The sequence below is a fragment of the Durio zibethinus genome, chromosome 14 (assembly GCF_047325235.1).
Source record: "Durio zibethinus cultivar Kanyao isolate XHJ-2024 chromosome 14, ASM4732523v1, whole genome shotgun sequence".
NCBI lineage: Eukaryota > Viridiplantae > Streptophyta > Magnoliopsida > Malvales > Malvaceae > Durio > Durio zibethinus.
The window spans coordinates 21,477,698-21,505,162 of NC_143175.1; the positions used below are offsets into that span (position 1 = coordinate 21,477,698).

Genomic DNA, 27,465 nt, shown 5'->3' on the forward strand with positions numbered 1-27,465 from the left:
TTGAATAAGAATTTAATAAAAAAAGCAAAACAAGAATTGAAACCTCAGCAGCAGTGATAAAAGGGTGACGAATCTTAAGAAGCCAGTTTTTCCGAAGCATAGCTTTCAGTTGCCTCTTTGAAGTCCCCATTTTTTTGGATTTTTTTTTTAAATTAAAGAAGCTGGAAATCAATATTAAACCAAGAGGAGTAAAAGGAAAGTCAGAAGAGGAAAGGGAAGGAAAGACAGAGGTGGTGGGAAGAGAAGGTGGCTAAACTAAAAGTTTTCTTTTTTTTGTGTTAAGAACGGCCTCTGGAGACGAGAGAAAAAAAAAATGTTATTAACGGGAAGGTACAGTGAAGAAGAAGAAGACTAAATTTTTTGAACGGCGGTTAAGGGTAAGTGAATTGGAAAAAAATCCAAAGCATCGAGTTTCTCGGTAGGGCCCATGCCATGGGTGGCGTCTTTGAAAGAATCGCAGGGATTTGGCTTTGAATGATTTTCAAAAGAATCGAACTCGAGTGGGTTGTTGGATACAGTAGACCTTGAATTTTTTTCCACGTGTCATTCTATTTTTTTCAACATTTTTTCGTTAAAAATTAAAATATTAGATTTTTCAATGATAATCTAATTATTATATATATAATACAATTGTTTTTAAACTTTTTTAATCATCATTTTGTTAAATTTTAGATGAAGATTGAATCTTAAATTAATTTTTATTATCTTTATGTGTTTAAATTGCTTTCAATTTAATAGATATCACATTTATTTTATTTTATTTTCACTTTAATGTAATTGTCTTTAAAATTAATGACTAATTAATACTTTTCATGTGCCCAGAGAGTTAAAGAGATGAATTAAAAAAAAAAAAATCAAATATTGTATTATAATTTTTTTTAAAAAAAATAATATAAAATATGTGAAATTATTAGGGTCTAAATCCAATAATGTTAAATTAAAATAATTGAAGCATGACTTGCACTAAAAAACAAGAACTAAAAAACGAAAAGAAATTGCTAATATTCTTCTGAGCTGTTTAATTGTGATTTTGAAAACAATTTTTTTAAAATTATTAATACATGTGTACATGGTGTCATTCAAGACGTGTCACATGATTATTGGTTTTGAGATAATAGGATGGGACCCATTTTTTTTTACTTTAGCAATGAAAGATACCCCTTCGTAACGTTGAGTTTAGGCAGTTTCGAGTCTTCGTCGACCATGTCATCACGGATTTTTCGTGAAACCTCCTCGTCGGTTGTTGTTTATAGGATATGTCGCTGTCAACTTAGGATATTCCGAAGCATTTTGTATCATTGTTCTCATTTTTTATTTAATTTTAGTTTTCATTATTTCTAAAAAATATTAAATAAAGGGAAATTTTAAGTAAATTAAAAAACTGAAAGTTACAGAAAGGAAAAAAAATATGCTTTGATGATATTTTTAATTTTTTTAATTTTAAAAAATAAATAGGGAAATACATAGTTTTAAAGAAAAAAAAATGTCCCATATATTGTTGTAAAATTTATTTCATTATACTTGTACTCTTAACTAAGAAAACAAATAGGTTAAAATAATTAATAATTATTGAAATAAATACATATTAATCAAGTATATTTATTTTTAGAATTAAAAAAATATATAATTAATGCATTGGATAGTATTTTTGTTATAAATAATATATAAAAAAACATTTTTTAACTTTTATTTTTATAAAAGTTAATTTCAAAATTTCCTCTAAATATATATTCCAACTATTAGAACTTGATATTCTAATTTAAATTTTTTTAGGTTTGAATCTTATAAAAAAAAAACTATGAAATTAATAAGATTTGAGAAAAATACCTTTCATTTTCTAACTTGACGTCAAGATGTTAAAAAAAAAAAAAGTCAAATTTGAAGTGGTTGGATATTGTTCAACTTATCTTGATTATATATTCACAACCAAATTAATTGTCAAATTAATAACATTGAATGTTCTTATAACAAACCTATACTTATAGTTTTTATAAAAAAATCTTATATATTATACATATATTTATAAGATTTTACTTTATAATTGATATATGCTTCATGATTGAATTCAAACCCTCTCTTCTCTAATATTTAAAAATTAAACATAAATACTTGTTTTAATGTTTTACAAGTAAAAGTATTTATTCGATTATTTTCAAACTAAATTATGTTATTTTATTTTTATTAATTGAATTGAAATTTATTAATTATATAAATTTAATTGATCGAATTTAATTTGGTTAATTATTGAATTAACATAATAATAAGATAAGTTTAAATTATATTATATTTTTAATTTTTAATTTCTCATATTTAAAATAAATTAAATAAAATCATCAAATAAAATATTTAAATATCAAAATATTAAATTAAAAACTCAAAGAACCTGTAAAATGAAAATGACCATTTTATATATTTTTAGTTATTTTTGGATTTCTTAAATTTTGATTAAAAATTTAGTTAAATAATTATTAAATCAAATTAATCAAAAAATAAAATTTTTACAAAATCATTTTTTATAATCAACTAAAATTAATTCAACGATGAATTGAAAAAATATAAATAAATATATATAATCCAAATTAAATTAAACAAAAAATTGAATAAAAAATGTTTCATAAAGGTGCAAAATGATTGTGACCCTCACACATTGATCTTAGCCATAGGTAATGCAATATATTGGGAAGCCTTTGTCATGACTCATTTGGAATTTACGTAGAGATAAAGCATAACAACTCATTTTACTTTTCTTTTAGGTTAAAGCAAGGATAGATAATTACAAATGGAGAGCATAGTAAGCAACTAAAGGTTTGAAGCTAAAGCTAAAGCCAAAACCAATTGTGTCCACTAAATAACATTAAAAATTAATTAAACTTTAGAATAAAATGCTACGAGAGCTCCATTTTCTCTTGCCAGCTCTTTCATTTATATATATTATTTTTTTATGTCATCTTTCTAAGGTTGTTTTATACGAATAAAAGGATCTATATTCTATAATGAGTTAAAAAGATTGGCCACCTAGATTTATTTGGTTGGGAAGGTAGGGACTTGGGTAAATGTGTGTGTATATATATATATATATATATATATATATATATATATATATTTGAGATGCATGGAAGCAATTCTCTTATTTCTTTTAACCTGTTTATTAATTAATTGATGCACTTTAATTTAAACATTAATGCTTTTTCTACGTAAAAATATACAGTATTCAAGGTTTTTCTCCTAATGAAAATTATAAATTAATTTGGTTTTATTTAAGTTCATGAATTTCAAGAATTATATATAAAAAGAAAGAAAAATCTATCCAAAATTAAGTAAATACATCTTCAAAAACATTTTATTATTAAAAATTTTATTTATCCAACTATCCTAATATGATAAAATTTTATTAGACTAGTTTTAAAGATTGTACTTATGAATAACTTTTTTTTTGGCCGATTGTTTATGAATAACTTTACCTATGATAAAATCATGGTATAAATAATAGGAAAAATGCGGGACTGAATTTTTATTAGATTTATTATTTTTTTGTTTAAAATCTCTGATATCTGATAATTATTTTGTTTATTGATTAATTTGAAATCAAATTTTATTGGTCTCGTAAAAAAATAAATTTTTTTAAATAAATTTTTTTATTTACAAGATTTAAAATCAAAATTTTATTTTAAAAAATTAAAATTTTTATCATTCAAACTAGCAAGCGTTGCAAATCTCGTTATCGACGTCACTTTTCAATTTTATTATTCTGAACCATAGGAGTTGGAGATCTCACTATTGATGTCACTTTCCAATTTTAATATTAAATGATGATGTCACTTTTGTGAATCGAGGAGAGAGCTCAAAGTCCCCCGCCCGCCACTGCAAAACAAGCTTTTCAAAACAACGAACTTTCTTGGGTGGGTCCAAATTGAACTAGGTTTTAATCATTCATCAGGGGAATTAATCTTTTACAGGACGTACCAAATTTCAACATCTCAATAATTTTTATTTCTCAAATATTTCTTTTATTTATTTTTCCTTTTTATTTACGTATCCAAGTTTTCAAGGTTTTTACTTGTTGACTTTGATGGGTTCCGAGGTTTAATTTAATATATTTTTGTTAATTAAAAATAAAGAAAAATAAGTCGAATAAAAGAATTAAAAAATAATATGAAATAATACAATTATTGAACGATGAAATAAAAATATAAAAAATAGTTTTTTTTTTTAATATCATTGGTCAAGTTTCAAAACTCTACAATGGGAGATCAAGAAATTGTCAGTTTTTTTTCTACTATATTATTTTTTTTATTTTTTAATATACCCTAAATATGTCACCCTTCTAACCCCTATTTTTATAATTTTTATAATTTATTTATTTTCTATTTTTTAACACACCCTTCTAATCCTGATGGAGTTTTAAAAACTCCTCTAGCTATGGATGAGATAAATTTTCATTAAAAAAATCCATTAAATATTGGTAATTAGGCATTTGCATTTTTAAAAAACTTTGATTTATAACTTCATCTAATGCTCTAAATAAGCTTCACTTGTAAACTAAAATTTTTAAATTTAAACGGCAAAAACACATAGCTTTTTCTTTTGCAGTAGAAAAACTCATCATACTCACTTTGTTCATGTCAGTTAAAAGGACACAACAAGATAATAAACTTACATCAACGGGCCCATGGCTAGTTGTAAGAAAGGAAGAAGACAAATAACATACCTAACTCCTTTATTGTTTATAAGTTATCTTATTTATTACGCAACTGAAAAACCAATTCCACTCATCTGATTTTTGGGATATTATCTTACATGCTATAGAATATACACTAAAGTTTTCTTCCTATACTCTCTCAGGATTCAGGTAACAAACCTGTATAAGTAAGCAAAAGTCTCATTCTGAAGACAAACTGAGCTGTCCATACTGCCTGTGTTTACTGCACACTATTGTACTGCAAAAATCTCCAAAAGAAGAGTTCAAGATAATATGTTCCTCGCTTTGCACCCAAATTAATCATTCCTCTGGCCGAAATAAAGTATATGTTGAACTAGTCTCGGTCTTCGTAACCTGCACAAAAATGTTTAATTTCTTATTTAACAATGTATGAAAAAAAATTATACGACTCATGAAATCACCCATAGAGAATAAGTATGTGAAATATAAACTACAACAATACCTTTATTTATTAGTATATCATCTTATTCTAGTTCTTCGAAGGGACAAAAGTTAGATGAAACTTACACCCACCTCAGGATTGCGAGATGGTCCAGTAGGAAGAACGGGAACAAGAGATGTCCAAAGCACAGGGTCCACCAAGGAGTCAATGGTATTGTAATTGGTAAGAAGTGGAGCAGACAAGAAGGGAGTCAAGGGGAACACATTTTTCTGAAGAGACAATCCACCACTCACCCCCCGTGTAGGTCCAAGTCTATCACTATCGTGATTTACTGATTTTTCAGGTGCCTTGCCATGATCTATTTTGTTTGTAGTGTTTTTGTTCTCATTCTCATCATTATCAGCAGTTTTTTCTTGTTTTTTCAGTGCTTTCTCCTGCAGGCTCTTGAAGTCAGCAGATCGGGACAATATACTCAAGGCAGAGACAGGGGACCCTTTACGTTTTGTCCCTTCAAGGGATGTGCCCAGGCGGGGTAGTTGGTATGGTTCAGTAGGCTGCACTGCCCACTCTGGTGTTTTAAGTTCACTGCCAATGTCTTCTGGGCATGCACGTCTAGTTTCTTCAGAAGATTTTGTTCCTGATTCTGCTTGACGAGTTTTGTTGGTTCCCCACCACTTAATATAACTTGTTAAGTCAATCTTTCTCTCAATGCAAAGACCACCTAAGTAATCACTTTCTGTTGCTGGATCATCACCTGCACCATTGATTTAACAAGATAGAAATTAGATGTTACTAGTGCAAGGACTTGACATGTGAAAGATACATTACATTTGGTTTAAGATGGTGTGAAATAAATAACTTTGCAGTCCTATAAAACTAGTCATGCTGGTTATTTTAAACATAAAATTAAATGGTAAACTTACTGTAAGGTATGCCTTTGAAGTATTCAGATGCAGCAACACGACGAAATGATGAGTCCCAGCGACTACTTCACAGTAGCCAAAGATTTTAATAAAAATTAAAAAAGAAAGAAATGAAAAAGGAAAAAAAAAAAAACACATTAATAACCATCGTATAATTTCAAAGATACTGGGCTCCCACGTGGGAAGGTGAAAAATATAAAGAAATTTGCAGAAGACAAATGAAGAACAAACATTTCATTAATGCTAACAACTCACAAAAAGATGATGCATGGGTCAGATTTCAGAACATATTAAGTAAAGAAGAAAAAAAGAACGATGATTTCTTGATTTCTTCTGATCTCTTTGAACTGTATGGGATGTTTTCTTCACATTGTGAAAACAGGCACATGGAGAGAAAGGTGATGTACATGGAACTATCATTTAGGAAGATAGATGTGTACAAATTCCCATCAAGCAACTTAATAAAACAGTTTAGAAGGAAAGTTGATGAACAGGAACAGGGTTGTTGAGAGACCAACTTATCTACTTGCAGCTTTGATTGAAGTACAACTTTTTTTAAGTTGTTTCTCTATCTGAAGTGCTAGGCAGAAGACAAAGTACTAAACAGAAGAACATTTTCCTTTTCCTTTTGATGGTTGTGGACAATAGATTGTGGGAAAATACTTAGTTACAATTGGTTGTAATCTGTATATATTTATATCCCTAGAATTAAGAATTTGGTATCCCTAGAATTAAAGACAAAAAATTAAGATAGACAATCCCTTAATTATAGGGATCAGATTTAGGAAGATTTAGTTTCCTAATTTACCCTCTAGTTAGTTGTATATAAACTTATAGTGTGTGTATAATTCTACAAAGAAGTTTTCTATATATTCAGTTTTTTCACATGGTATCAGAGCTTTAAGCTTTTCTTAAGAAGAAAATTTTTTCAGCCTTCATTGCTAAATTCTATTTCAGACCTTCGTAGCCAAATCTTTTTAAGTCTTTCATAGTCCTTTTTTTTTTTTTTTTTTCCTTTTTGACCTTCATTGCCTAGAATTGTCTATTGCATTATACCTTTATTATCAAGTCTTGTTTCAATCCTGAGAAAGATAACCATGTCAGAGATAGCAGAATCTATCGTTACTACCCAATTTGAGGAAGTGACAACTGGTCAAACCAAAGGAGAACTACAAAATATCTAAGCTACATACAGATTGAATGGAAAGAACTACTTGAAATGGTCTCAGTTGGTTCAAACTTTTCCAAAATGGAAAGGAAAAGTGAGCCATCTTCTTGGTATTGGCCCTAAGAGAGGAGATCCAAAATTTGAGGCTTGGGATGAAGAGGATTCCATGGTTATGGTTGTGAAATTTTATGAGACCAGATATTAGTGACACTTGCATGTTTTTGTCCACAGCCAGAGACACTTAGGAATCAATTCAACAAACCTACTCCAAAGTTAGAGATGTTACTCAAGTCTATGAGATAAAAATCAAGACTACAGCTCTCAAACAAGGGAACAAGTCAGTGACAGAGTATGCTATTCTTCTAAAAAATCTTTGGCAAGAGTATCCTGTGCATAGAAATAAAGTGCAGTGAAGATGTAGCAACTTTGAAGAAATTTATTGAAAAAGATCGAGTCTATGATTTTCTTATTGGACTTAATGTTGAGTTTGATCAAGTCAGAGTATAAAAATTTGGGAAAAGAGGATTTGCCCTCTTTAAATGGGTGATCTCTATGGTTAAAACAGAAGAGATCAGAAGAGGAGTGATGCTTGACAGTCTGCATGTAGGAGGATCTGCTATGGTGTCTAATGGTGGGAAGAACCAAAACTTGGAACAATTACCAATCAGTGAAAAAGGGAAAGGTGATTTGGCTAAAACCTCAAGTCGTGACAATCTTTGATACACCTATTGCAAAAAGCCAAGGCACACCAAAGATTGTTGCTGGAAACTAAATGGAAAACCTTCAACTTCAAGCAAAGAATGGAATTATAAAGGAGGACAACTAAGAAATCGGGGCAAGCTCACATGACTGTAATGGAATCAAACCAGGAAAAGCCTCGAGAACAATAAAAGTTGGACAAAAAAGAGATTGAGAACCTATTGAGAACTCTGAAAAATACTACTGGTGTATGTTCCTTGGCACACTTAGGTAGGGTTTTTAGTTAAAGTAAAGTCTCTGTTTCTCATGGATTAAATGTCTCGGATAACTCTAGTAAAAGTTAATGGATCATTGATTTAGGAGTCACAAACCATATGACACATTCTTTACAGAAGTTTAGTACATATATCTTATGTCCTGGTAATAAGAAAATTATTGTTGTAGATGGTTCACTTACTAGAGTGACAGAATTAGGAGATGTTCAAATCAATTCCTCATTTATTCTTAAAATTGTTCTTCGTGTTCCTAGATTATCTACTAATATGATATCTATACAAAAACTTATTAGAGGATTGAACTTGCTAAGGAAAATGATGAGCTATACTATCTTGAGACATCCAAAAATGCAAGTAATATTAAGAATAGTTTACCTTTGTCATTTCTTTCTAAAAAATCTCTCAGTAAGACAAATTTTGGCTTTATCATTTTCCTTTTGGACATCCTTCTTTTGGATATTTGAAAAACATGTTTCCTTTGATTAAAAGATTAAATGTCAAAAATTTTCATTGTGATGTTTGTGAACTTATAAAACATAGACACATGTCTTTTCCAGTTAGTAATAAACGAAGTTCTACTCCTTTTTACTTGATTCATAGTGACATTTGGGGTGCCTCTACAATTCCTAATATTTCTGATGCAAGGTGTTTTGTTTCATTCATAGAGATGATTGTACCAGGCCTTTTAGATTTTTTTATTTAAATCAAAATCAAATGTGAATAGTATATTTTTAAGCTTCCAAAACATGATCCAAAATCAATTTAGAGTGAAAATCAAGAGATTTAGGTCTGATAATGCAAGAAACTCTTTCAACCAGACTCTATCTACCTATTTCCAAAAAGAGGAGATTATCCATGAGTCCTTTTATGTTAACACTCCATAGCAAGATGGAGTGGTAGAGAGGCAGACTAGCTATTTACTAGCCACAACCCAAGCCTTATTTTTTCAAGCAAACGTACCTAAATCCTAATAGGGGGAAGCTGTTCTCACTGCCACACACATTATAATTAGGTTACTTTCAAGGTTTTTGAGATTTTAAACTTCTACGGAACTACTCTTAGAATTCTATCCCAACTTTAATACTATAAACAACCTCACACCTCGGATATTTGGTTGTCCATTATTTGGGGAAGCTATTCTTACTGCCACACACATTATAATTAGGTTACTTTCAAGGTTTTTGAGATTTTAAACTCCTATGGAACTACTCTTAGAATTCTATCCCAACTTTAATACTATAAACAACCTCACACCTCGGATATTTGGTTGTACATTATTTGTTCATGTTCACAGTCATAATAGGGGGAAGTTGGATCCAAGAGCAATTAAGCGTATGCTTGTGGGGTATTCATCAACTCAAAAAGGGTATAAATGCTATCATCCTCCTACCAAAAACTTATGTTTGCAGATATCACTTTTGAAGAAAATAAACTATTTTTTACTCAACTTTATCTTCAGGGGAAGACATCATTTATAGAAGATAAGGATAAAGACTTCTTTTTGCTTGACTTATCCTCTTCCAAAATAGTTTCACTCATTAATTCTTTGAGTCTAAGTCAAACATTGAACCTAAGTCTAAACTCATTCCAAACACAAAAGCTAAGACTAAGGATAATACTATTCTTGATTCTGTGAAGGAATTACAAATGTACTTAAGAAGGAAAGTTCCAACTCCTAAACTGGTGCAAGTCCAAAAAACTTAATCCTAACTCTGGAAATGAGATAACTTAAGACTCTGACTCTATTTCTCAAAATGAGCATAAATCTCATAAAACTATAAAACTAGTGATTATGATCTACCAATTGCCATTAGAAAAAGAACCAGAGAATGTACTAAACATCCACTATACCTAATCTCTAATTTTGTGTCATTTGAAAAATTCTCACAACCTCACAAAAATTTCCTTGTGAGCCTAAACACTATTTCTATTTCAACTACATTATCCGAGTTATTATCTAATGAGAAATGGAGGCAGGCCATGAAAATAGAAATTGAGGCCTTAGAGAAAAATAAGACATGAGAATTGGTAGAGTTGCCTAACGGAAAAAAATTTAGTTTGGTGTAAATAGATTTTCATTGTAAAAATACAAGGTAGATGGGATTATTAAAAGGTATAAAAGGCCACATTGGTGGCTAAAGGCTACACTCAAACTTATGGAGTGCATTATTGAGAAACTTTTGCTCCAAATGCCAAGATGAATAAAGTTAGGATTTTATTATCTTTGGTAGCTTCAACAATTTAATGTAAAGAATGCTTTTGTACATGGTGATTTGGAAGAAGAAATATATATGAAAGTTCCATAGGGATTTGGAGGTCATCTAGAAACAAACAAAGTATGCAAGCTGAAAAAGGTTTTATATGGCCTTAAACAATCTCCTAGGGCCTAGTTCGGGAAATTTGCCAAAGTGATGCTAGCAATGGCATATAGGCAATGTCAAGGGGATCACATGCTGTTTATCAAGTACTCGGATTTAAGGAGTCATAGTTCTATTAGTATATGTTGAGGTTATAATTGTAATCGGAAATGATGAAAAAGAGAGAGAATCTCCAAAATAGTGTTTGGCTAGAGAATTTGAGTAAAAGAGCTAAGGAGATTGAAGTAGCTCACTCATGGCATGGTATTTTCATCTCACAATAGAAATATGTAATGATCTTTTGAAAGAAACTGAGAAACTCGCATGTAAACCTCCAAATACCCCTATAGATCCTATCGTGAACTTGGAGAAGTTAATAAAGATGTTGTTGTAGGTAGAGAGATGTACCAAAGATTAGTTGGAAGACTCATTTATCTTTCACATACTAGATCTGACATAGCATATGCTATAAGTGTGATAAGTCAATTTATGCATGGTCCTAAAGTAGTGCACTTACAGGCTATCTACTATGTACTACACTATTTGAAAACCAATCCTGGGAAAGGTATCTTGTTTAAAAGAAATTCAAGGCTGGTACTAGAGACATACACAGATGCTAATTATACAAGTTCAGTAACTGACAGAAGATCTACTCAGGCTACTGCACTTTCATAGGTGGTAATCTTGTAACTTTGAGGAGTAAAAAACATAATGTGGTGGTAAGATTAAGTGCTAAAGCAGAGTTTAAAGCGATGGCTCAAGGAATTTATGAACTACTTTGATTAAAAATTATCCTAGAAGACTTGAAGATCAAGTGGGATGAATCAATGAGACTCTACTGTGATAACAAGTCTGCAATAAGCATTGCAAACAATCCTGTGCAACATGATAAAACAAAACACATTGAAGTAAACCGGCACTTCATAAAGAATGAACTAAACTAGACAATAGGTTGATTTGCACACCATATATATCAACCAAGGGAACTTGAAGATGTGTTGACTAAAGGTCTCAGCAGTATAACATTTTAGGAAATTATTTCCAAGTTGGGAATGGAAAACACCTATTCACCAACTTGAGAGGGAGTGTGGGAAAACACTTAGTTACAACTGGTTGTAATCTGTATATATTTGTATCTCTAGAATTAAGAATTTGTATCCCTAGAATTAAGAACAAAAAATTAGAATAGACAATCCCTTAATTACAGGGATCAAATTTAGGAAGATTTAGTTTCCTAATTTACCCCTTAGTTAGTTGTATATAAACCTATGGTGCTTGTATAATTCTAAAAAGAAGTTTTCTATATACTCAGTTTTTCAACAGATGGATTAAAAAAAAATCAAATTGCTAAATACATTTTTGACTTACACAAAAAAGGATCTTTAATTTGAATTGGAATCTACCTTGAATGGGATTTAGATCATACACAATCAAGTTGCCAATTTTGGGAGCAAAGGTCTTGTGTGTTTTATGCATTCTGAAATTTACTAAAGATATTTGATTTTAGATGTCCAAAACTAAAAAGGGAAGCTCCAAGAAGCAATTTAAATCAGAAATCTTTGAAAATACTTGGTATACCCACTAACACTATTCATGTCTTGGATTTAAGTGTGGATATATATGGTAAAAATTGTACCTTGAAAGACCGCGATATTTAGAAATTCCTCTTGAGAAGCCGCTGCTTTTTCTGCAGAGAAATGTATTATAAGTAACATCTCAAAATTGCAGTGGGAATACAAATTTCCAAAGCTCATACACACCTTCGAAGAGATGCAAGGTAGTCCTCTCTTGACAAATTCTGCATCTCTTCAAGATCCCTAGTATAGTCAGCAACCTGGACATAATTTGAAGCTTTAAAACATTAAATTTCAGACAGATACCGATTAAAGAATCAAGGTGAAGATTTAAAGCAAATTCTCTTGTGCCAAACCAAGCTTCTCAATAACACACATCCTTTCCCAAAGCCCAAAACCCAAAAGAAAAAGTGGGGTGAGCCATCTATTTATAAGCACATAGTTAAGGAAGGAAACATGTATGGATTTAATGTCCCTTGCAAGGAGAAACAAATTTCAAATGCCAAATTTGAAAATCAACATTAAGAGAGCACCTATGGATTCTTTAATTTTTAAACTTAAGGAACAAAAAAAGGTTAAAAGTTTTTTTCATGCATATGACTATGAGGAATCCAAGGGGGGAGAGGGGATTTGAACCTTGGACATTATTATGATATTAAAAAAGAGAATCCAAAAGGGATTTTCAATTAGTACCAAGTGCAACAAACATGACAACATAAAGCATCTAATTCATCTGCTTTTACTGAAACATGATAGTGCTAAACTGAGTGATTAACTCACTGGAAAATTAATGAGTGTCCCAGGACCCCAGTATTTCAAAGCAGCAAGATCATATGCTCTTGCTGCAGCCTCCTCGTCATCATATGCCCCTGTAAATATATGTCCTCAATACATAGAATTTGGGGTAAAATTATGAATAGGCAAGTTCAAAGAAATAAAGTCGTGAATCTCCTGACTTACCTAAGTAGACTGACAATGGTCAAACACCAATATTCCATGCACCAAAAAAGAATTTAAATATTGTCAGCTTTCTTGAGAAACATGAACTATTAAGTTGTAATTAACTAGCCTACAAATATAATTCAAGAGAGAAAGGCAGATAAACAGACCTTGCTTCCCTTTCTTATTCTGATTTTGATTCCAAGTACTTTTATCCCAAAGGTGAGCTTCATAACGACCAGTCCACCTATGCCTAATACACATAGACATTAAATGAAGCACAAGCATCAATCACCCATGTATGGGAATGAGTGGTATTAAACTCTTTAGTAGTTTCAAAAGACAGGCAACTGTAAAAACAAGCATCAATCAAGAAAAAGGTTGCAGTATCAGACAGAATCTTCTATTTCATTCAGAATGCTGTGTAGTTTATCCATTTATTTATAGCTTTCAAGTTTAACTTACAACTATCCCCAATAGATAGGATATCAATTACACACCAAGGTAACCTTCTGTGATCCAGTAATATGAATACTTTAAAATATATATTCCATGTCGTATACATAATTTGATTTGTTAAACTATTTCTTGCAGATTTGTACGCCCATAATATCATGGTGGTTCAATTTAATCTAAGTATCCCCAACAGCAAAGGGGTGAACAGAGATGTGGCTACCAAAAGCAGGTTAAATGAAAGGTGACAGCAAAATGCGGACAACAGGGCGCCAAAATATTAACATACAGCCTACAAGATATTGAAGAAAGAGTAGATGTCTCTTCCAAGACTTGAAGTCATGATCTTTGTGTACTTAAGAGAAGCCCTGTTGAATTTTTTCTTCATTCTTTGTTTCATTATGCTTCCTTCTTACCCGTTAGACACCAATCATCAAACACATCAAAGACTTAAATGGTGCCCTTCAAATTTTTACCTGCAACTTGTACTTAATCACAACAATGATAAGCTATAATTCCAAAATTCCCAATCGATGAGTCCTCGAAATTTAATTCCTTTGGCAGCCTAAAGCTATGGTTTTGATAATTTCGGCTGCTCACTTTAGTGATAACTTCCAACAACAATTATATATGCCCAAAGCTAAAACGAGCTAAATCCCAACTCAAATCCATCAAAAAATTTTCGAAAAAGCCACCTCTCTCCCATCAATTAATCTTATAAACAACACATAAAAATCAGATTCCCTCCAGATTCATCCATCAACATAAAATTCACACAAAACATAACTCCAAACTCATGATCTTTTATTTCAAGAACAGAGTTTTAAGTAAAGCCAAGTAAGTAAACCAAATATATATATATATATATATTTGGTTAGTTTTTCCTTTTTACCTGGTGACTCCACGGTAAATGGAGCTGCGTTTGCCGGCGGTGCACGGCGGCATCTTACTGATACGTTCTTTAGCAGTGCAGCCTCTCTCTTTCTTCGCTTTCTTCAATCCTTTGTACAGTAAAAGCTGATCGTTTGCTATCACCGTCTCCGAATTCTCTCCGCCGCTGGCTTCCGCTTTCATCCCTGGATCCGACAAGGACGTCGAAGACATGATTAAACGAAAAAAACAACAAAACTCAAAACCTAAGAGAGAGAAAATTCCAAAAAAACCAAAGAAAAACAGTGAAGTTGAGATAGTGAGAGAGTGAGAGTTGGTTTTTTTGTGGGGTTTTGGTTCTTCTTTCGGTTTCACTTTGGAGGAAAAAACAATAGTAGGAGAGTAAGGGAATAACGGATTTACGAAAATGCCCTGAGTGATTCTTGTTATTAACTCGTTCATAATTGGGGTTGATACAGATAAAACGTTCATAACGGCTAGAACGGGGTGAGGGTTATCTATGTAATTTCACATGTTTTAAAGTTCTTCTGGTTTCCGCACCTGTCAACAACTATGAGTCCCGGTAAAACCGGCGTCGTTTGAAAACGTTACTGTATTAATTTGGCTAAAAAATGAATAATAAATAAAATACTAAAAATAATAACTTGACTACTAACATGTCAGTCTAACTATATTATTAATTAGATTATGTGGGTGAAAAAGATAAAATGATGAACAAAATTAAAAATATTATTTAAAAATAAATAAAATTTTATGTGACAAGAGGGTAGGCTTATATATATATATATATATATATATATATATATATATATATCATATTAATAAAGATTTGTTTTATTTTAAAAATCTAAAAACGTAAATATCTGCAACCTTATTTTGATTTTTAAAAAAGTTTTTAATTAAATTGATGTCACTTAACTTATGAAATCAAATTCAATCATATATATTATAGATATTCAAATTTTTATACATCCATTATGAGTGAAAAATAAAAAGGTATGAATAAAAAATAAAAATCTCAGTAAAAAAAATGTGATGATTGAGTACCTTTTTTCAGTGTACATGAAATCAATTTGTTTTATTTAAAAATATAGACACAAGTATCTCTAATTTTATTTTTAATTTTTAGTAATTTTCTTAATTAAATTTGTGTTACTTAACTCATTAACTCCTGAAATTAAACATAATTAGTCCCTTTATAAATAATCAGTCTTTGACACACTGACCATGTGACTGAAATGATAAATAACTTTATTGTTTAAATAAATATTAAAAGAAAAAATAATTCATAACTAAAAATATAAAAGAGAGAAAAAAAAATAAAGATAACTGAACTTACAATTTTGGAATATTAAAAAAAAAAGGCACAATTATCAATTTAAAAAGAAATGGTTAAGAAGTGATTTTGACTTATATTTTGAAGAAAGTAAAGACTAAAAATATTATAAACCCTTATCCCTCAAGGAGATTTGTTCACACACAATGATCCTTGTGAAAGTTACTCTCCTTCCTTTCCCCCTCCCACTTAATGAAACAACTGTACATAATTACACTTTGATTCCTCACAAAAAATTTTGATTTAGCTAGGCTTCTGTATTTACCATATAATAAAATCTAAGAAATCAGAGATACTACCTCTGAACAAGTAACTGCCACCAGCGGCCACTCTCAAATTATAGCTTCACACCTCTGATCCAACAATCAATGGTGAGGTTGGCAGAGGAGATGCAATCGTGCCGCTTGAATTTTGATCTCCAGATCTTCTCATGGATTCTGTTTGATTACCAAAACATCATTTGCATATTTCTTCGTGAAATGCTATGGTTTTATTGCAAGCATAGGGACTCGCACATGCACGCCTTACTACTACAACTATTATTCTATATTTTTATTCCAAAAGCTTTATATGCTAGTTTTGAAACCAAGAACCATTCTGGCAAAGTTATGAACACATTCTAAAATAATGTTTCACAAGGCCAGAAATAATTTCAGCTTACCCAGTCTTTCTTGTATTTTATGTGCATATTCAGCCCCACAACTTTTCTGTGAAAAGGAGACAATATCAACAAACATCCCATCGGAAGGTTGAATTCCAGCATCCTGCATCCACTGAAGAACCTGCACAGAGATTTGCAAAGGAGACTGAGTCTTTCCCTTTTTGAATATTTGTAACGCACATCTAAAAAAAGTACATTCTATCCCATAAGCATTTCTGTTAATACACTTCATGAAAAAAAATCCATGAATCTGATCAATGAAGTCATGATAAGAAGAAGTATAATCATCTTTGGACCATTGAGACAACATTTTCACATGGAATTGAATCATGCAGATTAAGGACCATTTATTCGGAAATCTGGGAATAATTATTAATATGTCCATACAGATTTCAGAAATTTAGCAGCAAAAAGTAAGAAGTTTGAGGACCTGGGTCATCTAAATCAAAGGCCATACAGATTTCAGACATTTAGCCATCATGCCAGATGTCAACTAAAAAAATAGATAAATAAATACCATTTACACCATTTATATAAGAAAAATAAGAAAATCTATAGTGTAGATTGAAGTTTCACACAATAGTTAATAGATAACATAGAAGTACAACCTCAATATATTTTCGCCAATTTCCAGTGGCCAATAGATTTTTCAACAAGATTGAATAGGTATTGAAGTTGACTGCAGCACCTGATGCTATTATCTTGTAAAACAGCTGCATGTGTCCAAAGAAAAAAAGAAAGGAAAAAAATAATTAGATGTGGAAAATAACAACAATCAAACAAAGCACTGATCTTCAACCTTATAGATAGAACTGAAAACTACTTCTAAGACCCAGAACAAAAAATAAACTTCTATTACATGCATGAATATTAAGGAAATCCAGTACCTTCATCATAGGTTCAATTTTACCACTTTTTCCAAGCAGATGAAGAAGCTGATTCATTAGCCCAACGGAAACTAATGGGAACCAAGGCTCCATTAGTTTGATCAGGTTAATTGTGGTCTTCCAATCTCGTAACCTTCACTCAAATTCCCAATGTTAGTTTCTAGGAAAGCAGATAAAACATAATGAATTTTATGTATAAAAACTTGAGCTATTTTGTCTGAAAGCTGGCTCCCCAAAGCAAGTGGCATTAGACATTTGAAAATTAAAACAAAAAAAATAGACGATGTAGGATAAACCAGTATTTTATCTAGCCATGAAACAAGTGACAATCAATAGGTATATAGTGAAATATCACTCTGTTGATTTGATGTTGTAATACAGGTAATTAAAGTTAAATTGGATGTGGCTCCAACAAAAAGTAGCAGTTCTTCTATCTATGATTCCACCTTTTAAAATGCAAAAAACATGGATAAAATTGGGTGTTAAGTGGCTACACTGGGTTCATTATCCTCAGATTCTAGAACTTCTTCAAAAGTTAATTTTCCTCTGTGATAAGAGTATAATGGAAAGATCTGCATTCGCTGAAAGCAAGAACTCTACAACAAAATTTAAGAATAAACAATCTTTTGAAAAAGGGACAAAAGCTTATGAAACATGATTTTTTTAGCAAATATAGACATGAAACTTACATGCTACAAGCTGATACCATTTCAAAGAAAATAGCATCGTTTAAAGGAATTGCTTTCTCTCTCATATACTCTGCTAAAACAAGAACCTTGGATGGTTGTCCTTCCTTATTAAAAGCTCTCATTAGAGCTGAACATGCTACAGAATCTGGTTGGATATCATCTCTTTCCATCTCCAGAAATAGAGCAGAAGCTTTTGTCCAATTTTCTGAAGCATAAAAAAATACCAAGTTGTTGGTTACAGAAGTCCAGCTACAGTAGCAGAAGTTTATAAACATATTGAACATTGATGCAGCTGTAAATGAATTTCCAACTAAAAGTACAAAGAGTTCTTTAGATAAGTTTAGCCTATCAACAATGAAGGACTAAGGTGACAAAGTACTACAGAATCAATCAATAAACTTCCAGGTATAGAAAGGTTTACAATTTAAGAAAAGATCAGCAATGACAATAGATATCACTTTGCTAAAAATATTCCCTCATTATATCTTATTTTTTATAGATTGTACATGTATCCGTAATTGCGTCTCTGTATTTGCAGTTTCCCAAGTAGTTACTAAAGAAGCGTAATCTGCAACATACCTGCAGCATTATAAGCATGCAGCATTGCTGTATATGCAACAACATCAGGACAACAACCAGCAACCTTCATCATGTTGAAAATTGATTCTGCTTCAGCAACTTGGCCCTGAGATATGTATTCAGAGAAGAACAAAATAAATAAGAAAACATTTCCCTCATGCCATAGATAAACATTTAAGAAGCATGTCATGCTGAAGAACTTGCCTGTTTACTGTAAACACAAATAATAGATGAGTAAACCTCCTTGGTTAAGGGGATTTTTAAACCCTCCATGTCATCAAGAAACACAAGTGCCTCACTGTATTTTGACAGTTTACAGCAACCGCTTATCAATACAGTATAAGTAACAGAATCTGGCATGACTTTCCTTTTCCTCATGGATTTGTACAAAGCTACAGCCTTCTCAAACTCTCCAACATTCATGTAGCTTCCAATTGCTGAATTGTAGGCAACCGTATTCAGTTTGATACCTCGCAACTCAGCTGCTGAAAGTACAGCATCAATATTCACCTTTTGCCCACAGCGCCCACATGCGGCTAAGAGGGTGCAAATTGAGACAATGTTTGGCTGAATCCCATCTTGCCCCATTTGACACAAGACTTCCACAGCCTGAGCTAATAAACCATTAGATCCATAGGCATCAATCAGAGCATTATAACTTACAAGATTAGGTTTGCAATTATCTCTCTTCATCATATCAAAAACTTCCCTAGCTTTTTCAGGTAGCTGTGATCTTCCATAAGCATTAAGTAAAGAAGTATAAGAAACAACATCTGGACAAAAACCATTTTGTTTTATCTGGTCAAAAACAGCAGCAGCCTCTTTACTCAGTCCATGTGAAGCATATGCAGCCATTAGTGTGTTATATGAAACAATATTGGGCCTTATGCCTTCTGCAAGCATTGTATTGAACACAGCCTTACAATTTTCCATCTGTCCACTAACAGAATACAGATGAATAATGCTGGTGAATGTAACAATGTCAGGGCAACACTCAGATCCCTTCTCTCTCATTGAAGTAAATATATCAATGGCTTTTCCATATTCTCCAAGCTTCACCAGGCAATTTATCACAATATTGAAGGTAGTTGTGTCAGGACGAATATTTGTCCCTTTCATCAGTTGGAAATAAGACAAAGCTTTTGAATATTGGGCCCCATTCTTATATGCAGACAATACAATGTTGTGTGTCACTAGATCTGGCCCGACTCCATTTTCCGTCATTTTCTTGCAAATCTTCAGAGCCTCTCTCCAATTTCCACTAGATCCACAAGCGTTGATCAAGTTGTTATATGTTGATCTACTTGGAGGGATCTGCAGATATGTGTTCACTAAGGTTACAAGCATCTCTTGTTGAAAAAAGATAAAATTTCAAGAGGTGGGAAAAAAAGGAGGGAAAGAACTGTTACTAAATAGAAAAAGCTAGGTTGCCTAATCTTTTATAAAAGTAGAAAACATTGAAGCTGTAATGCTCTATATAAAAAATGTGCCAACTTCAATCTGATTTACTTAAGAAACTGCAACGGTATCTATGTATACTGCAGACAAGAATGTTTGATTTAACTTCTTTCTCTATCTAATTTCTCCCAATTTTTAGCTTGTGGAAAAGAAAGAAGCACCCATTATGGCACATCAACTTTTATTGCTTAGTCTTGTTTGAAGGGGAAAACCCTAACAATATTCTTAAATCCCATCTAAACTTTCGGAATTCTAAATCTTATAATTGGTCTCGCTAAATGAACCTCTGAAATGAATTTACAAACTTAAGAATGGGACTCAAAGCATGCCACAAAAAAATAAATAAATAAATAATGTAAAACAGTCTGCTTAAACAACCAGGGGAAGAATATATGAAAAGTACAACCTGCAGACACCAAAATTGTATCAACCATAATGATAGTTATAGTGATAACTAGACAATAATAGAGGCATTTTGTGGGTGTTGTTCGACCATAACAATAATCAGTGTCAATTACATGATAACAGAGGCACTATGCAGTATTGCAAATATTTTATACCCACAACAAATTCAATGTGAAAGGAAACAGAAAGAAGCTCACACCAAGTTACACCTAGTAAGATTGATTAGGGAAGAAAAATACAAATACACACAGCTGCACTAAGCATTTCTTCCATGATATTCATCGCCCAACGCCATTGACCTGCTCGACCATGTGCATGGATAAGAGCATTATATGTCTCAACATCAGGTTTGCACCTACAGCAAAATTTTGATCTCAATATATTTTCCAGCAAGAGTTCATGATATTCATAAAGGGTTAATTGAGATCCCATGCCAATTGAGTTATTTTAATATGTAGCTTTATTAGAAATAATTAAACAAGGACAACAACTTCAAATAAGATCTTGATATAGAAACTACAAAAAGGCTACTTCTTGCCAGCATAAGAAGACTCTAGTAAATTGTACTTTGATAAAAACACACACATACGCTTCTACAAACTGCAAATTTATTCTTGTCTTCTTAAAATTGTATAAACATCATGAGATCCACATGAATGGAGTTTTGTTTACAGTTAAAACGTTGTTTATGCAAGCTATAACATATGCAATATATAAGATCAAACAAACAGAAAGCATTACCTCCACTTTTGCATTTCAAAGAACAAACCGCGAGCTTGATCCATCCGATTATGTCTAGCATGTAATCTTATCATCATATTGTAGATATCATTTCGCGCACAGTAGTTCTTTTGATTTTTCATCCACTCAAATACTTTTATACTATGTTCAATTGCACCCCTTTGTGTCAGCTCCTGCCAAGCCACCAGCAAAAACACTCAACCAACACAATTTCTTGTGAAACCCCAGTCCATTTTATTTATATATTTTGGACTTAACGTGCTATTGGGTTTAATTTTTAGTAGGCTCATTTGTAGTCACTAGGTTTTTACAAAACAAAGGGTATAAAAACATTATTTTCTCATTGTTTTAGGGTTAGAAAACACCTTAGAGAGAGAGAGTCAAGGCTGCTGGGTATCGGTAGAAAATAATGAGGAATGAGTCTGGGGGGCTGCATTTGGCAAGAATGCTTTTTGACAAGATATTGTCATGTGCTAGACTTGGACATTTAGACTTGGTTATCATGAATTATGGTTTTGAGATCTTTTTGTAAGAGATATTTTCAAACTTTAGTTCGGTTTTAATGTAATTTTGAGGTACAATGTGGAATAATGAGCATTTCGAATATATCATGTTAGCCTTACATGCTCATGGGATTCACCCCATGGGGTGACCAAGACCCTTGGCTTTAGGGCATGAAATTTGTGACATTTCTACAGCTAATCTCTAATTAGCCTCAGCGTCCATTAGGTCATTAATTTTGGTTCTCAACTTTCTGCTTTTTTTCCTTTACTTAAAAACGAAAACAAATAGTAAAAAACAAAATCATACTTCATTAAAAATGAGTAAATAATAAAAAAATGTAACACATTCAAACATAATTATTTCATATAAAAGTAAAAAAGAAGCATTTTTCTTATTAAAAATTTAAATTTTAAACTTTAATTATTCAAAATGTGCAAGTTTTGTTTCTGAAATTTTCTAAACAAAAAAAGCAAAAGCAGCCCTACCTTCTAATTTTCTGTATTTTATATTCACAAAACAAAAATATTTTATAGCACAAGAACGCGGCAAACCTTTATGAGGACCGGGAAATTTTTCCTAGCAAAACGGCCAACCCACCGGTTTAGCACCGGTTCGACGTTATCCCGATGATTCAGCTCCAGAATTTGGTCGACCACCTCAGATACGGTCCAGTCCTTCTGGAAGCGATCGCCTTCCACACGCAAACGGTACCGTTTAGGAATATCGGCCTTTCTGAGTCCAGTCACCCGAGTGGAAACCTCGTGGTGGCCCTTGTCGTAGTCGACGACCCCGGATTTCTGGTCCACGAAAGCGGTGTCGTTCTTGTTCTTGCATAAGAATAGGGATTTGGGGCGAGTGGAGTGAGTGGAGTCGGGCGAACGAGGAGTGAGTTTGAGAGGGAGCGGGTGGGATAGAGTGGTCATCTCATCTGAACGAGCGTGGAGAGAGAGGGAGAGCTGTTCAGGATTTTTGACAGTTAGGGAGAGGGAGCGAGGAGTGGATAACGATTAACAAGTAACACAAAACCCGTCCTGCAAAGCTTTGGAATCTGGAGGAGCTAAATGCACTGTTTTCTGTCTTCACAACTCAAAATTTTTTTTATTTTTTATAAATAAAATTATTTAATTATCATTTTTTGCACAAACTTTTTTATATTTATTTTGGATAAGTTTTATAACTTTTTAAAAATAAAATTTTCAAAAATTATATAATAAATTTTCAAAAAACCATTTTTGAAAAAACATGACTTTTCCAAAAGGTGAAATAGTAAAAACTTTTTTAAAAATTACAAAAAAAAAAATTTATTAAAAAAATTTTTTATCAAAAAAATCATAAATTTTAAAATTAATAAAAAAAAATTAATTTTATTATTTTAATCTTATAAAAAAAATTTATGAAACCTTTGTTAAATATTTTATCTTTAGATATTACAAAAGACAAGTTCGATCAATATCTGAAAGCTCAAATTATTAAAAGTTATATAAATAATACTATTTAATTTTATATAATTTTATTAAAATTTAATACACTAAAATTTCAATAATCAATACAAAAATATATTTATTAAAAAATATAAATTTTAAATATATAAAAAATCAAAATAATAAAATTACTTTTTTTATTAATTTTAAAAGTTATAATTTTTTCTAATAATAACTTTTTTAATATACTAATTAATAAAAATTTATTACCTTCCAAAAATGGATTTTTGGAAAGGTATATAACTTTTTGAAAATAAAGTTGTATATTTTTTTGAAAATTTATTTTTAAAAAATTATAAAATTTAAATTTATTAAAAATAAATATCTAAAAACTTGTAAAAAATAGTAATTAAATAATTTTATTTATAAAAAAATAAATTGAGTTGTGAAAGGAAAAAACAGGGGTGTCACAATCCTGGAATTTGAGTGGGGTTATTTGCATCTCAAGTTATTCTTTTCACACCCCCACTATTATTAACACCTTTTACTTATTCTCTTTACAACCTAAACCAAAATACAAATTTACTAAAAAAAACTCAAACACCCAATTCTCTTCTCACACAGCCTTTTCAATCGAAACCTTAAACTTTTTAATGATTAAACTCCAAATCAAGCCTCATTTAATGTAAAATAGCTTTGAATTAGAGATAAATCGTTTTTTTTTTTTTTTTGTATTTTCATTTGATTTTATATTTAGTTTCAAAATAGTTATAATTTTAAGATTATAGAAGTGATTTAAATATTTTAGAAATGAATTTTTGAAAATTATCAAAGATTTTTTAAAATAGATGTCAAAAAACTTCATCAATGTACTAGAAATTCATTTCTAAAATCACTTAAAAATTTTTGGACATCCATTTTTGAAAACCTTAAAAAAATTTCAGATAGTGTATTTTAAGAATTTATCAATGATTTCCAAACATTTATTTCTAAAATCTTTCAAAAACTTTCAAAAATTAATTTTCGATATATAATAATTTGGCATCGTAAGAAATATTGATCTCATTATGTTATTAACAAATTAGCAAATCCATCAATAGAAACCTTTAATTTTTCGATCATCAATTTGTTCAATAATATTTATAATATTTTTATAATTTTGATAAATATGCATATGAAAAAAATTACTAAGTGTGAAAAGATGCTCTGCAAATTGATTGATGCATTATGTACGATAGAGCATGACTAATTTATCGCATATGGTGCAGTAATCATTTGTACAAGTGTTTTTTCATAATTAACGATTTATTTTAAATACATGTTTGTTAGAATTAAAAAAATAATATAAGCATTATTAAATAGACAGTACAATTAAAATATTAAAAGTTTCTACTATCAAATTTAAATAATTCATATATTGAAAAAAATATTAGAGATCATTTAGAGATTAAGCAAAAGACATCCAATATCTTTGTGCCAAATATTGATCAAAAGGTTGTAATAAAAAGACTAAAGTAAAAATTTTATTTCAGAAATGAATTTTTGAATAATTACAATACTTTTCAAAAATACATTTATTGATAATTACAATACTCTCCAGAAATGCCTTTTTCGATATAGTAAAAAAAAATTTTAAAAATAAATTTTAGTACGCTTGAATAAATTTTCAAAAATTTATTTTCATTAACTTACTGAAAATGAATGTAAAGAACAAAAAAAATAATTAATTAATGAGTATTTAAGTAATTTTCTTATAGCTTAATTTTTTAAGGTGTATTGAGAGTTTTTTTTTTTTGTGCAAATAGCAACACTCCTTAAATTTATTACCGGTATTTTACACTTGTAGTCGAAATGACAATTTTAGCCTTTACAATAAATTTTTTTTACTTATCCAAATATAAAAATGTTTCTTTTATTTTAAGTTTTTGCTTTTTAATTTGAAAACAAAATTCAAATAGTAAAGTTCTTTTTGATTACCAAAGAGAAAATGGTTATAAAAAAGATAAAAATTTATTTTGCTATCTCTGCAATTAAATTTTGTTGTAACTTTTAATCGTTAGAAAATATTCTTGACTTTTGCATCCAAACTGGAAAGGTCACTTGAGATGTGAAAGGACTGGAGGTTTAAGACGAGAGGTCGGTGGTGGCGGTGGTGATGGTGACGGTGGTGATGGTGATGGTAAAGAAGGGTATAAGAATTGGATCGGGTTGGTTTTTCTGGGCTTGAAAATGGTCTTGATAATTTTGGGCTTAAACCATATAAATGCTTTATGACATGTGTAAAACACCGGTTTGCCCTTTCTGATTCAATTGGGCCTTTATCTTGGTTCTTTCAACAAATAAAGCCCAAACTTCATTCTTACACGACAGAACATTATTTTTTATACAGACGATTAAGGTTTTTAATTTCACAAATGAGTTTGGCGCTTAGTAATTTGGTTTTAAAAAGCTTTAAATTTTAAATCTAATAAATTATAATAAAGCATATTTTTATGATTTTTTTTTTTACTACGGAGATTAAAAGTTTAAGGAAAAACAAATATTTATAAATGTTGAGGGTCAAATTTTAACCTTGAAATAATCCATTTCTTTTAGGTTAGACTTTAGGTTTTGTTGGATTATATCTTTCCAATAAATAAGTATATTAAATCTTAACTAATATGTAAATAATGTTTGTATTTTTTTCATAATTTATAAAATTAATTAAATATAAATTTTCCCTTTTAAATTTATCTTTTTAAACATAAATTATCACATATTCATTCAATTATAATTAAAAATTTTACTATAATGTCACGAATCTGCTCATTGATATCTTTAAAAAAAATTAGAAGATAAATTTGAGTCATAGCCGTAAATTGCTTTACAGCTCTTTGCTTATATAAATATAAAACAAATTACTATGTTTTGCAATTTTTATTGAAAAAAATTGGTTAGAAACTTGCAAAAAAAAGAGCTCCCCACATCTGTTTTTTTTTTTTTATTATCTTTCTAATCAATAATCAACCAAATTTTTTTCAGTTTAGTTATAAATTTCTTCCCTTTTTCGTCCTCCTTTTTTTTTTATTGAATGGTTGTCAACAAATTCATTTTGATTTTTTTAATTTAAAAGATATATAATTTAATTATTATTGATGTAATTTTTACTATATATATACATATATATTTATCAATATACTTTATACATTGATTAACTCTTAAATATTCATTAAAACCTATTTAACAATTTCACATTATACAATATATTAACAAGTGGTTAATTCAATCGATTAAGATCGTTTTCTTCGATGAAGAAGTCATGGATTCGAGTCTTGCAAGTGATTATTTATTGAGATTATCTCAAATGCACGACTTGCACTCACCTATTTTAAATTGTCAGGTATGATACATCTTGTTCTGATTTTGAAATTATATAACCTATCTATCCCTAAATTTTCTTATCATCATTTCATATTAATTGTAGAATATAAATGTTTACCCTTTACCCAGATTAGATTAATTAATCAAGCATTATTCAAATTTAGGATATAAAAAATTCACAAAAGGATTATTCGGTTATTGATCAAGGGTTAGCCTTCGTTCCATGATAAATTATGTTTATGATGATTGTAGGATTAAGATACAGGAGAAAGAAGAAAAGAGAAAAAGTAGAAGCATAGAGGGAGGACAGAAAAAAAAAAATTTTAGATGATTATTAAATTTTAATTCATAAATTCTTTTAACCTTTTGCCTTAAAATAGTAACGTTCGATAAATTATGCATCTTTCAAGGGCAACAATAATAGATTGTTTTGAATGGAAAGACCAATGGCATTGATCCAAGTGACACCTGCGGTCATGGTTCAAGTCTTGTGACGAATTAATATTTAGGAAGAAATTCAAGAAAGCTTTATGTGAACAACTGTTGACGAAATGTGAAAGTTTTTTTTTTTTTTCTGGATGCTTAGCGTGGTAGGTAAAGGTGGAAGTGTGAGTATATAAAACTATTATTTTTATATAAATATATTTATTATATATATATATTTTTTAACCTTAATCAACCTTAAAGCCAAGGGTCAAGGGACGCCTTTCTTCGCGTGGCGTTAATTTAGATGCCAATAATTTTGAGTTGAATTAAATAAATTCAGGTTTATTTAAAACGAATTAAATGAGGTTTTCATATTCGGATTAAAGATTAACAACTCTCCACTCTAATTAAAAAAATTTATATAAAATATTATAAGTGTAACCCGTAAAGTTAATAAAAATTAAAATTAAAATTGATAAATTAAAAATTTTAATCAAATAAATTAAATGTATAAAATTTAAAAAAATTTAATAAATTTTAATATATTTATTAAATAAATATTTTTAATAAAAATTTTATCATTGAATAAATATAAATCAAATTTAAATTATAAATAA

The 27,465-nt window shown here is 30.3% G+C and overlaps 3 protein-coding genes across 17 annotated transcripts in view; all 3 read right to left on the reverse strand.

The window, feature by feature from the left end:
• The window catches only part of LOC111295735 (ABC transporter A family member 1-like), a 35,316-nt gene extending 34,899 nt beyond the window's left edge, over positions 1-417 (reverse strand). For 3 of the 9 annotated variants that reach the window (XM_022889407.2, XM_089743790.1, XM_089743793.1), the window contains exon 1: positions 44-353. In XM_022889407.2, coding sequence (XP_022745142.1) covers positions 44-130 — 87 coding nt within the window. In that variant the 5' untranslated portion in view covers positions 131-353. Of the gene's footprint in view, positions 1-43 lie in introns of all 9 variants that reach the window. The other 6 variants (XM_022889403.2, XM_089743792.1, XM_089743791.1 and 3 more) reach the window with 6 other exon arrangements.
• Positions 418-4,698: 4,281 nt separating this feature from the next.
• Positions 4,699-14,867, reverse strand: LOC111295696 (AP2-like ethylene-responsive transcription factor At2g41710). 7 transcript variants are annotated; one of them, XM_022889313.2, is made up of 9 exons: positions 14,383-14,749; positions 13,208-13,290; positions 13,059-13,067; positions 12,879-12,967; positions 12,285-12,358; positions 12,161-12,211; positions 6,026-6,090; positions 5,228-5,856; positions 4,699-5,053 (listed from the first exon to the last, which is right to left on the reverse strand). In XM_022889313.2, the coding sequence occupies exons 1-9, from the start codon at positions 14,592-14,594 to the stop codon at positions 5,000-5,002; spliced, it is 1,266 nt and encodes a 421-aa protein (XP_022745048.2). In that variant the 5' UTR covers positions 14,595-14,749; the 3' UTR covers positions 4,699-4,999. The 7 variants fall into 7 exon arrangements, with proteins under 7 accessions (XP_022745048.2, XP_022745049.2, XP_022745050.2 ...); XM_022889314.2 differs by having other exon boundaries at positions 6,026-6,087; positions 14,383-14,748; XM_022889315.2 differs by having other exon boundaries at positions 5,234-5,856; positions 14,383-14,737.
• An 865-nt stretch (positions 14,868-15,732) lies between these two features.
• EMB2654 (Tetratricopeptide repeat (TPR)-like superfamily protein) lies at positions 15,733-22,764 on the reverse strand. Its single transcript, XM_022889311.2, has 10 exons — positions 22,193-22,764; positions 21,138-21,310; positions 20,646-20,751; positions 18,738-19,847; positions 18,534-18,639; positions 17,955-18,159; positions 17,266-17,398; positions 16,987-17,091; positions 16,379-16,499; positions 15,733-16,154 (listed from the first exon to the last, which is right to left on the reverse strand). Exons 1-10 carry the CDS (start codon positions 22,562-22,564, stop codon positions 16,063-16,065), a joined length of 2,523 nt encoding a protein of 840 aa, XP_022745046.2. The 5' UTR covers positions 22,565-22,764; the 3' UTR covers positions 15,733-16,062.
• Between the last annotated feature and the right edge of the window lie 4,701 nt (positions 22,765-27,465).

Bases quoted from the DNA above. Each gene is read 5' to 3' on its own strand.
- LOC111295696 (XM_089743797.1), bottom strand. From the start codon at position 14,852: ATGAACGTTTTATCTGTATCAACCCCAATTATGAACGAGTTAATAACA. The intron at 13,291-14,382 runs GTAAAAAGGAAA...TATGTGTATTAG, and splicing joins ATTTACCGTGGAGTCACCAG to GCATAGGTGGACTGGTCGTT. The intron at 6,091-12,160 runs GTACAATTTTTA...GCTACTGTGAAG, and splicing joins AAATATCGCGGTCTTTCAAG to TAGTCGCTGGGACTCATCAT.
- EMB2654 (XM_022889311.2), bottom strand. From the start codon at position 22,564: ATGACCACTCTATCCCACCCGCTCCCTCTCAAACTCACTCCTCGTTCG. The intron at 19,848-20,645 runs GTGTGTATTTGT...ACATATCTGCAG, and splicing joins AAGAAATGCTTAGTGCAGCT to ATCCCTCCAAGTAGATCAAC. The intron at 17,399-17,954 runs GTAAGTTTCATG...ATTTGAGTGAAG, and splicing joins ATGGTATCAGCTTGTAGCAT to GTTACGAGATTGGAAGACCA.